The sequence below is a fragment of the Lissotriton helveticus genome, chromosome 7, assembly GCF_964261635.1.
Source record: "Lissotriton helveticus chromosome 7, aLisHel1.1, whole genome shotgun sequence".
In the NCBI taxonomy this organism is placed as follows: domain Eukaryota; kingdom Metazoa; phylum Chordata; class Amphibia; order Caudata; family Salamandridae; genus Lissotriton; species Lissotriton helveticus.
Genome location: NC_136068.1, coordinates 1,786,564,921 through 1,786,577,561, shown reverse-complemented (window position 1 = coordinate 1,786,577,561; position 12,641 = coordinate 1,786,564,921). Strand labels below are relative to the sequence as shown.

At 45.3% G+C, this 12,641-nt stretch overlaps 1 protein-coding gene across 2 annotated transcripts in view; it reads left to right on the top strand.

The window, feature by feature from the left end:
- The first annotated feature begins 714 nt into the window (after positions 1-714).
- LOC144767716 (uncharacterized) overlaps positions 715-12,641 on the top strand; it is a 323,524-nt gene continuing 311,597 nt past the window's right edge. For both annotated transcript variants that reach the window (XM_078651106.1, XM_078651107.1), the window contains exon 1: positions 715-816. In XM_078651106.1, the coding sequence (XP_078507232.1) occupies positions 765-816 (52 nt within the window). In that variant the 5' untranslated portion in view covers positions 715-764. The remainder of the gene's footprint in view (positions 817-12,641) is intronic.

Sequence of the window (12,641 nt, the reverse complement as noted above, 5' to 3'; positions counted from 1 at the left end):
CAACTTAATAAAAACTTCTTAAACAAAAAAAAAAGAGAGTAGGGACCCCCTTTGTTTTCTGCGGACAGTGGGTCCTGGTTTGAGGCACGCACAGATTCATTTATGCAACTTCTTAGTTTGGTTGGTCTGCTGATGAGATCAATGTGGTGTGCACACGAGACGAGGCGCAGGCAAGGTCAGCTTTGGGCATGAGCGGGCCGGGCCCCAGTCCGGGCCAGGTCGCTAATCTTCAGTGGGGCTCAAGGAACCCTGTGCATTAAGCACTTGTTCATAGCAGTGCCCCCAAACCTTGGCTCCAGTCATTTAGTTTAAAGTTGTTCTAATAGGTTGTAAACGCTGTATTAAACACCCTGTAAGCCCCTTTCCCGTGTCCCCCCCATCTACTTTTCACCCTCTGCCGTTGACACAGCAATACACCCTCCCCACAACAACAAACAACGTAACATCAACTACCCTGACCGAAATAAACTGTAGGTGATTCAGGTGACCTGGGAGAGGTGCAAGAAGTTTGTGTTCACAGGCTGCAGCGAGGGAAGCAAATGTATTTTCTCCCAGGGCGCGTTCCAAGCAGGAGCTGGCTCAGGCAACAGTTGCGGCGTTCTATTGAATGCCAGGTGGGGGTGGGGGGAGGGAGGGATTGGAGGAAGAATGTTTCCTTCTCTCCGGGACATAAATGCAGCATCCCCAGAGGTGTAGTTCACAGAAAAGCAGGCGACAGGCTTCAACCAGACCCTCTTCATCACCTGGCACCTTCCTCCAGCATCATGACGTCACTTCTGCCAGTTGTCGGTTTCCTTGCTGTGGTGTTGTATGAGGGTGAGCTATGATCACTATAGTTTAAACTCCATTAATTCAGTATTTGTTGCAACTGTCCCTTTAGAACCGTGGCTTATTGCATGTTTATTCTGCTCTCCATACTATATTACTACAGAAAACATTGTAGCATGTAACATAAAACAAGTCAATTCCAAATGTGCTGAAGTCTAAGTAACTTACAACACATTGGAACAAATTATAACATGGTGTGTTGGTTAGCTGATTTAGGAAATGTGCTCTGTGCTCAAATGAATATTCCACTTGTAAACTTTTCTTTGGATTCACACAGGACCTGACTAGCAAGAGGGCTCCGAATTAGAGCAGAACATGGGATTTTCAATGCTTCATTCATTATTATTGTTTTAAACTCCTGATAGAGGTGTCCAAAATGAAAAATGATGTAGAAACAGTAAAACACAAAAGTGGTTAATAAAAATGATTTCTCAAATGCAACCGCAGCGAATAATCACTTCTCGAAGCTGGGAATATGAACGGCAGGAGTCCAAACCCCTCCAAAGAGCAGCCGAGAGTTACTAACACCTTGCACAGGGTGTGCATCATAAATGTTACGCAAACCCAGCACAAAGAAGTGTTGTGGTTTCTACTTTCCAAAGCAAATCATGATTTGCGTTGGAAAATTGCCTTTAATGTGACAAGGCAGTGCTCTGTGCAATGTTGTGCTACTTTTGGTTCTCTTTTATCTACCCATGGGGTTTGAAGGAAATCCCATGATCCTTATTTATAGACAAACATATGAGGCAGGTGTACTAGTGGAAAAAGTTTTAAAAGTCTCCACATTTTTCCTGCTTTTCATGTGTATTGCACTGTACAGCATGCATGAAATGGGGGAAAAGAGACTATTGCATAGTTTTTGCACACACCCACACACACTATCACACACACACGCACATAAATACACACACATTGTGGTTCAAGGGTGTTTGTGTTAAGACATGAAAGCTTAAAGTGCACCAAGCAGGAAGAGAGAGTAAAGTATCACTATGTCTTAGTAGAACTGCGGTTGTTATGCTCTTCCCCTTTCATGTAACACATCTCAGAAACTTGATGTGCTGCACTGCTTTGCATGGAAAGTCAGTAAATCTAACCTTGTACACATATAGGGTGAAGTCAGAAACATTGTGTTGCAACAAGTGCAAACATCAATGTTCAATCAATTTGCAATTGTTTTAACCCCTTTTAACAATGCCAGATGATCCTCTGCAAAGCACTGGTTGGGTCCAGGAAGCCTCGCAAAATCTTTGAGGCAGACTCCAAAATAAAAGGATTTGCAAGTTTTCCTTGAATTACATTTAATTTCACCTGTACATTCTGTCTCTGAATACTCTATTTTCACCTACCTCTTATTCTAGCTTTGTTTGGTGACAATCAATTAAAATCTATTTCACATATACGTTTCTAAATGAATTACAAAGTTTGTACAGAGTGCATACACCAAAAATATTTCATTGTGCTGAGAAAGACAAGGGAAAAAAGCAAACACAAGGAGATGATGGACAGAGCGCTGGAAGTTTTCAGACACTTCACCCCCAGTCACAGATCTGGGTTGAATCCATCCTCGTTCTTTAGCTCACTTCGCATCCTCAGTTCAGACCCAGCTATAAGCAAATCAGTTTCCACCCTATCACTCATGGGAACTGTCCAACCGAACTGCCAAGTCAGGGCTTCCCTGAACTGTAAATAAGCATCCTGAGATCGTTTTTTGGGTAACACCCTCCATCAGCCAGGCTAGCTCGGATCCAGTGGTAAAGTGAGCAAGGGATCCACATCTGGGCATACCCTGCCAATTTAGAGCGAACAAAGCAAATACAAAGAGATGATGGACAGAGCGCTGAAGCTTTGCAGACACTCACCTCCAGTCCCCGATATGGGTTGAATCCATGATCGTTCTTTAGCTCACTTTGCCACCTCAGTTTAGACCCAGCTATATGCAAATCAGGCTTGACCTTGTGCCTCAAGGGAACAGCCCAGTCTGAACTTCCAAACCAGGTCTTCTCTGAACCGGAAACATGCATCCTGGGACCAGTTTCAGGGTAACACCCCTCATCAGCCAGGCTAGCTTGAATCCAGTGGCAAAGTGAGCAAGGGAACCATGTCTGGGCATACCCTGCCAATTTAGGGCGAACAAAACAAACACAAGGAGATGATGGACAGAGCGCTGTAACTTTTCTCACACTCATCCCCAGTCACAGATCTGGGTTGAATCCATGATCGTTTTTTAGCTCACTTCGCCACCTCAGTTAAGAGCCAGCTATATGTAAATCAGTTTTGACATAGGGCCTCATGGGAACCGTTCAGCTCGAATTGCCAATCCAGGACTTCACTGGACCGGAAGCAAGCATCCTGTGACCGGTTTGAGATAATGCCCCTTATCAGCCAGGCATCTTGAATCCACTGACAAACTGAGCAAGGGACCCACATCTGGGCATATCCTGCCAACTTAGAGCAAACAAAGAAAACACAAGGAGATAATGGACAGAGCCCAGAAACAGTTTAGGCACTCACCCCCAGTCACAAAACTGGGTTGACTCCATCATCATTCTTTAGCTCACTTGGCCACCTCAGTTCAGACCCAGCTACATGCAAATCAGTCTTGACCCTCAGGCTCATGGGAACAGTCCAGCCCGAACTGCCAAGCCAGTGCCTCCCTGAACCAGAAACAAGCATACTGGGACGGTTTCAAGGTAACACTCCCCATGAGCCATGCCAGCTTGAATCCAGTGGAAAAGTGAGCAAAGGACCCATACCTGGCATACCTTGCAAACTTAGGGGGAACAAAGTAAACACAAAGAGATGATGGACAGAGCGCTGAAACATTTCAGACACTCAACCCCAGTTACAGATCTGGGTTGAATCCATCATCATTCTTTAGCTCACTTTGCCACCTCAGTTCAGACCCAGCTATTCGCAAATCAGTCTTGACCCTGTGCCTCATGGGAACAGTCCAGCGGAACTGTCAAGTCAGGGCTTCCCTGAACCGGAAACAAGCATCCTGGGAACAGTTTCAGGGCAACATCCCTCATCAACCAGGCTAGCTTGAATCCAGTGCCAAAGTGATGAAGGGACCCACGTCTGGGCATACACTGCCAATTTAGGGGAAACGAAGCAAACACAAGGAGATGATGTACAGAGCACTGAAACTTTTCAGACACTCACTCCCAGTCACACAGCTGGGATAAATCCATCATTGTTCTTTAGCTCTCTTCGCCACCTCAGTTCTGTACCGGCTCTATGGAAATAAGTATTGACCATGTGCCTCATTTGAACAGTCCAGCCCAAACTGTCAAATCAGGGCTTCCATGAACCAGAAAAAGCATCCTAGGACCAGTTTTGGGGTAACACCCCTAATCAGCCAGGCCAGATTGAATGCAATGGAGCAGTGAGCAAGGGACCAAAATCTGGGCATACCCTGCCAACTTAGGGTGAAGAAAACAAACACAAGGAGAGGATGGACAGAGCGCTGAAAGTTTTCACACATTCACACCCAGTCACAAATCTGGGTTAAATCCATCATTGTTCTTTAGCTCACTTCTCCACCTCAGTTCAGACCCGCTATATGCAAATTAGTTTGGGCCCTGTGCCTCATGGGAACAATCCATCCTGAACTGCCAATACAGGGCTTCTCTGAACTGGAAGCAAGCATCCTGGGACTGGTTTGGGGGTAACACCCCTCATCAGCCAAGCTAGCTTCAATTCAGTGGCAAAGTGAGCGTGGGACCCACGTCTGGGCATACCCTGCCAACTTAGGGCGAACAAAGCAAACACAAGTAGATGATGGACAGAGACCTGACATTTTTCAGGCACTCAACCCCAGTCACAGATATTGGTTGAATCCATCATCGTTCTTTAGCTTACTTTGCCACCTCAGTTCTGACCCAGCTATTTGTAAATCAGTCTGGACACTGTGGCTCATGGGAACAGTCCAGGCCAAACTGCCAAGCCAGAGCTTCCCTGAACCAGGAACGAGCATCCTAGGACTGGTTTCAAGGTAACACCCCTCATCCGCCTGGCTAGCTTGAATCCAATGGCAAAGTGAACAAAGGACCCACACCTGAGCATATCCTGACAACTTAATGGGAACAAAGCAAACACAAGGAGATGATGGACAGAGCGCTGAAATGTTTCAGACACTCACCCCAGTTACAGATCTGGGTTGATACTATCATTGTTCTTTATCTCACTTCGCCACTTCAGTTCAGACACAGCTATATGCAAATCAGTCTTCAATCAATCAATCAATCATACCATTTGTATAGCGCACTACTCACCCGGGAGGGTCTCAAGGCGCTCGGGGGAAGGGGTATGCTACTGTTCGAACAGCCAGGTCTTGAGTTGCTTCCTGAAGGCGAGATGGTCCTGAGTCAGCCGAAGGTGGATGGGGAGGGAGTTCCATGTCTTGGCAGCCAGGTAAGAGAAGGATCTTCCTCTGGCGGTGGCTCTTCGGATGCGTGGTACGGCTGCGAGGGCGAGGCTGGTGGACCGTAGCTGGCGGGTGGGCGTGTAGAAGGTCAGGCGGTCATTGAGGTACTTGGGGCCCAGGTCGTGGAGAGACTTGTGTGCGTGGGTGAGGAGCCGGAACGTGATCCTCTTGTCGACGGGGAGCCAGTGCAGGTTCCTCAGGCGCTGGAGATGTGGCTGCGTCGGGGGACATCCAGGATGAGTCGGGCGGAGGCGTTCTGGATGCGCTGGAGTCTTTTCTGTAGCTTGGCTGTGGTTCCGGCGTAGAGGGCGTTTCCGTAGTCCAGTCGGCTGGTGACGAGTGCCTGGGTGACAGTCTTCCTGGTCTCGGTCGGGATCCAGCGGAAGATCTTGCGAAGCATATGTAGGGTGTTGAAGCACGATGAGGAGACGGCGTTGACTTGTCTGGTCATCGAGAGAGCGGAGTCCAGGATGAAGCCCAGGTTGCGTGCGTGGTCAGTTGGCTTGGGTGCGGTGCCCAGGGCTGGGGGCCACCAGGAGTCATCCCAGGCGGAGGGCGAAGATCCCAGGATGAGGACTTCCGTCTTGTCTGAGTTCAGTTTCAGGCGGCTGTCCTTCATCCACTCGGCGACGTCTTTCATCCCTTCGTGTAGGCAGGTTCTGGCGGCGTCGGGGTCTCTGGTGAGGGAGAGGATCAGCTGGGTGTCATCGGCGTAAGAGATGATGTTGAAGTTGTGCTGGTGTGCGATGGCTGCAAGAGGTCTCATGTAGACGTTGAAGAGGGTGGGGCTGAGTGAAGATCCTTGCGGGACGCCGCAGATGACTTCGGTGGCCTCGGAGCGAAACGGGGGGAGGCGCACTCTTTGTGTTCTGCCGGCGAGGAACGAGATGATCCACTCCAGTGCCTTCTCTTGGATACCGATGTTGCTGAGGCGCTGGACTAGGGTGCGGTGGCAGACCGTGTCGAACGCAGCGGAGAGGTCCAGGAGGATGAGGGCCACTGTTTCCCCCTTGTCGAGCAGGGTCCGGATGTCGTCGGTGGCTGCGATGACGGCGGTCTCGCTGCTATGGTTGGCTCTGAAGCCGGACTGCGAGGGGTCGAGGGATCCGTTCGTCTCGAGGAAGGCGGTCAGCTGTCTGTTGACGATCTTCTCGATGACTTTAGCAGGAAAAGGGAGGAGCGAGATGGGGCGGAAGTATTTGAGGTCGGTGGGGTCCGCTGTAGGTTTCTTCAGGAGGGCGCTGAGCTCGGCGTGCTTCCAGCTCTCCGGGAAGGTGGCGGTGTTGAAGGAGGTGTTGATGATGTTCCGGAGTTGGGGTGCGATGGTGGAGTCGGCCTTGTTGAAGACGTGGTGTGGGCAGGGGTCGGTTGGTGATCCGGAGTGGATGGTGTTCATCGTGCGGGTTGTGTCTTCGGTGGTCACCGTGGTCCAGGTGCGAAGGGTGGCGGTGGGGGGCGTGGGTTCGACGGTTGGGTGCGTGGGTGGTGCGCCGAAGCTGTTGTGGATGTCGGTGATCTTGCGGTGGAAGAACGAGGCGAGGGAGTCGCAGAGGTCTTGTGACGGAGTGATGTTGTTGGTGCCGGTGCTGGTGTTGGAGAACTCCTTGACGATGGTGAGGAGTTCCTTGCTGCCGTGGGTGGTGTTGTCCAGTCGTTCCTTCAGGGATTTCTTCTTGGTGGTGCGGATGAGCTGGTGGTGCTTGCGGGTAGCGTGTTTGAGGGCGGTCATGTTGTCGGTGGTCCGGTCGAGGAGCCAGGCTTTCTCGAGGGTGCGGCAGGTCTTCTTGGAGACCTTAAGTTCGTCGGTGAACCAGGACGCCTTCTTGCTTCTGGGTCTGCTGGGAGGGTTCTTTAGTGGCGCGAGGTCGTCGGCGCAGGCGGTCAGCCACTGTGTGAAGCTGCCTGCCCTTAAATTATGAAACAAAAACATTTCATTTTTTTTAAATGCAAGAGCCCAGCAGGCCACCATCCCTGGAAGGGCCTGCCATTCCCAATGGGCTCGCAAATTGTGAGAGGCTCATTAATATTAATGAACCTCACAATGTGCGACCCCATTGGGAATCGCAAACAGTGTTAAAGACACTGTTGTACATTTTATTTTGCGCCTCGCAATTTGTTACTCGCAATTAGTTGCAAATGGCGAGGCGCAAAATAAAATGCGCGTACATCTGGTCCTCACTTACAGAACATATATCATATGGACACTAATACTACAAGCTGCTAATCTGTGCCTATTTATATCATGGTATAGTAACATAAGGGATGTGTATATGTGTGTTTGCATGTAAGCATATGGAATTTCTTACAGCAAACTTAACCAAACAGAAGCGGAGAGCTCTACATGGACAAAGACACACGTAAAGGTGACAATTATTGCAAGAGGAAACTGGAATGTTGAAGATTATTGAATTGTGATTTAGTGCTCTTTAAAGAAGTGCATTCTTCAACTCTATCCTAAATTGGAGCAGCGTTTTCACAGTACTGATTAATACAGGTGCAGCTGTGAAAGCTATTGCACACTAAAAACAGTCACATAACTATTATCCAAATTGCAGGCTTCTCTCATAAACACAGCAGATATGCTGTTTTTCCTGACACAAACACACACTCAGACACACACATACATGTGATTGCCATCTTTGAATGAAGTATGTGTGGACACTTGCCTTTTGAGGACTAATCAATCTCAATGTTTAAGTTCAGTAAACTTTTATTAGTCAAAAAACCAGGGTGTCAATACACAGTGCTAGAATAATTCAAGAATGATTAAAAAAAAAGAAGAGAAGGAAAACAATAACAATCAATTAGAACAATACAGCCAAATCAATGATACTAATAAAGCTAATCATGGGCTGTAAAACCAAGCAAAGGAGATACAATGAAGAGAAAAATATGGCTATACAAAAGTGGATACATATAAGGTAATCAGGAAAGAGATAAGGAATGTAAAGGGTAATTAAGGAGATTTGGGGACTTCTTGTTGGATAGGCTGTGGATTAAATGAACGATTAGCACATACATCAAGGTACATCGTGATAGGAAGCCATAAGTCCATACGCTTCATCGCCATATGGATGGGAAAGACGAAAGCAGTGTCCAATCTGTGGTTATGACAAACATTGTACCACCATGCTCTAAAGGAGATATTAGAAGAATTTTTCAAGTTGAGTGTGATCTGTTGGATGCAACAGCCAACAACAAATCAATGATCTGAACATTAAGTTCAACATCTTCCCAGCAAGGAGAGAGGCTTCCTAAGAAGATGTGAGTGTGAGAAAAGGGAATATGGGTGTGGAATATTACATTAATTTGAGCCCATACCTGCAACCAGAAGTCAAGAACAGATTTACATAGAAACAGCATGTGAAGTAGGGTTGCGTGTGGAGAAGAGCAAGACCAGCAAATATCTGGAGTTGTTGAAAACCGTTTATTGAGGTCGGATGGTGTAAAAAGGAGTCTTTTATAAATGAAGAACAGGGACTGCTTTAAGGTCGCTGCTCTGGATGATTTGCGAATCTTAGTCCATATCTTGTCCCACTAAGATATCGGCCAAGATGTAGCAAGATCATATTCCCATTGTTCCTCCACCTTAGATTTAGGCCTAATAGCTTCTTTGATATGAAGGTATTTATAAATATTAGAAGCTTTAAAAGTGGTGCGTAGAAAGGAATGAAGTTGTGAAGTGGAGGTGAGGGATGTGGGAGGAGTATTTACCTGTGAAAGTCGAGTGTAAGTCGACAGCACTGTGTTTTTAAGTAGTAGATATTTGTGGGCAAATGAAGCAGGTATATTGTAGGAGGAGGAAAGAGTCAAGAAAGGTATGAAGGCAGAATGTGAAAAAAGTTGGGAAATCCAGATTAATCCTTTTTGTCTCCAAGACCTCCAGTATAAGGGTTTATTAGAAATCAATAAATTCACATTATGCCAAATAATGGAGTTGATGAAGTCAGCAACTGTAGTAGGGGGAGGAGGGATAAAGGATAGAAGTAATTTGGTAGTGAATTTGTGAATGTGAGTGGGAAGTGAAGAGGGTTTGCGTGAAAAGGAAATATATATACAGCAAAAGAGAAGGGGGAAAGAAAGAGGCGTTCAACTTTAGCCCATAAAGGGCAGGGAGAGACAGGGTCCTGTAACCAAAAGGAAGCCTGTCGCAGCAGGAATGCCCTTTGATACACCGGAAAGTCTGGAAAATTGACTCCGCCCTCTGATTTGGGACGTATTAGCCTAGCGAGGGACATCGTAGGCTTTTTGTTATTCCAGAGAAAGGATGTCAAAATTGAATTAATTTTTGGGAAAAAATTAGAAGGGATGGGTACTGGAATGTTAGAGATTGTATAAATAATTATCGGAGACAGCATCATTTTAATGGATCAAGGCGACCCCACCAAGACAAGTAGAGAGGATGCCATCTGGATGTTAAATTTGATATTTTTTGGATACATTTATTCAAGCAGAGAGAAACTGTTTCTGAAATGGAGGGGGTGACGTGCAGGCCCAAATATTTGATGTGTGAGGAGCTCCATGTAAAATTAGAAGCACTAAAATCAGGTTTGAAAGTGAACTTTGTCAAGGGAAAAATCTCACATTTGTCATTATTAGGTTTGTAACCAGATATTAAGGAATAGTCCCTAACTTCCTCCAGAAAAGCGGGAATTGATTCAGTAGGATTGGAAATAAAAAGTAAAATATCATCAGCGTATGCAGCAAGCTTCACTTGGGAATGCATGGCTTGAAATCCATGAATATTAGGGTTTTGACGAAGCTTGGACAAGAAAGGCCCCAAGGCTAAGTTAAAAAGAAAAGGGGATAGGGGACATCCTTGACGAACACCTCTACCAAGATCAAAAAAGGAGGAGACCAGGCCATTAGCGCACACTGCTGCACGTGGATTAGAATATAGTAGGGAAATCAAATAAATAAATCTAGGACCAAAGCCAAACCGTTCAAGGGTATGAAAAAGATAGGACCATTCAACCCTATCAAATGCCTTTTCGGCATCTAAGGCAATCGCAGCAAGGGAATGATGCAGATGTGAGGATTTTTACAAGACATGAAACAAAAGTCTAGTATTATCAGTGATAAATCGACCCTTGACGAAGCCAGATTGCTCCTCACCCAAAAGTTCAGGGAGGAGAAGGTCTAGTCATGCCGCAAGTGACTTGGGGAATATTTTATAGTCGATATTAACCAGAGAAATGGGCCTGTAATTTTTGCAGTATTTTACATCCTTCCCTTCTTTAGGTATAAGGCAGATGTGGGCGTCGGAGAAGGAGCGTGAGGAACTACCTAGGGCAACAAATGTGTCTATAAGAGAGTGCAATTTTGGGATAAGTAACTTTGAAAAATGGAGGAAGAATTCGACTGTGAAACCATCTGGTACAGGGGCCTTGTCTTTTTTGAGATGTTGGAGTGCAGTGAGTAATTCTTGTTGGGATATGTCGGATTTCAAATGAGAAAGATCAATGGGAAAATGTTCGGGTTTGCGAATGGTCGAGAAGAAACGTGTTAGAGATTGAGGGGAGGGTTGAGTTTCAGAAGAGTAAAGGGTTTTGTAAAAGAGGGAAAATTCAGTAAGAATGTCAGCATCTCTATGCTTGAGATTTGAGTTGATATCATATATGGATCCAATATTTAACTTATTATGTTTAACTTTCAAGTAGTTAGCTAAGATTTTCCCTGCTTTATTTCTGCCCCCATAAAACTTTGCACTTGATTTCAGTAAGTACAGGGAAGCATCTTCTGTGGATTTTTTGTTAAATTTCAGTTTAGCAGCGACAAGAGCCGTCAGACTATCTTGTGAGTGTGAAGTAAAATAGGCATGTTCCAATCTCTTGATATCTTGGAGGATATCCCCAGTAAATATTCGAGCAGCTTTTCGTTTTTTCGCCACATATCCAATTATAAAGTCTCGCACTGTAGCTTTAAAGGCATCCCAGATGGTATGCTTAGGAATGGAAGGGGAATCGTTAAACAAAAAAACCCGTGAAAAAAGTCGGTGAAGGAGGCGCTGAACTTAGGATCCAATAGAAGGGTGTTGTTGAAACGCCATCTTTTATGTCCAGCAACTTTAGGTAGTATGTCAACATTAATTAAAACAGGAGCATGATCTGATAATAAAATTGGACCAATTTTGGCATTAGTAAGGGTTTGGGCAATGTTGTGGGTAACAAAAATATAATCAATCCGTGATTGGGAATGATGGGAGGGAGAGTAATAGGTGAACTCCCATGTCAACGGATTGCAAAGGCGCTAGGCGTCAATTAGTTTATGTTGGGAGATAGCTTGGGAGAAGAGTTTGTGGGACTTGTTTGGAATATAAGGAGCGTTTGAATTTCGGTCTAAAAAGGGGACAAAGGACTGATTACAGTCTCCTGCTAGAATAAAATTGTCATCAACAAATCGAGTGATTTGTTGAGAGAATACACACCAAAAAGTAGGGTCGCCGACAGTGGGGGCATAAACATTAAGGAGAGAGATTAGAACACCTCTAAGAGATAGTCTGACATGTATCCATCTACCTTCAGCATCCGACTCTTGAATAATCAAAGAGTGGGATAGGGATTTACGACACAAAATTGCTACCCCGTTGCGTTTACCATCACCCTGAGAATAATAAACTTCACCCACCCAACTCCTTTTGAGTTTTGCAGATTCTGCATGAGAAAGGCGAGTTTCTTGCAAAAATGCAAAGTCGACATTCAATTTAGCTAGGTGAGATAGAATTCTCTGTCGCTTGATTGGGGAATTGATACCCTTAACATTCCATGTAATTATTTTCAATGACATAGTGTACAAAGCATATTATGATAAACATAGGGAATAAATGCAGAGCAAAAGACCATGAGATAAAGCAAACGAAGAAAGAGCAAATGTTTATGCAAGACTAAAAAGAGGGAAGGAGAAAGTAGAGCTACGGAGAGGAATTCGATGGAAGGGGAAACAGAAAAAACATGAGTGAAAAAAAAAAGAAATTAAGAAAAAACTGAGGAAATGCTAGGAATTGGAAAACGCAGGGAAGGCATGAAAAGGAGAGCATGAGCATAAACTGAGCTAAGAAGAGTAACACCAAAGAACAAATAGAATAGGAGAGTGTGTAAATATGAAGCAATGAAAGAGAAAGCACGAAAATGAAGAGAAGAAAAGAAAAGAGAAAAGTAAGAACAGTAATAAATAATGAAGATGGTAAACGGCAGAAGGAGATATACAGAGACAGAAGAACAAAACAAGCAAACCCAATGAATGAATGGAGAAACACGAGAGGAGAAAAAGCAGAGAAGTGGGAACAAGCGAAGAAAAAATGACACCATTAAACAAGGGAAAGGGACCGGAGGGAGGAAGCAGAAGCAAATGCAAACATGTCGAACTAGAAAAGAAAATGTACTTACAA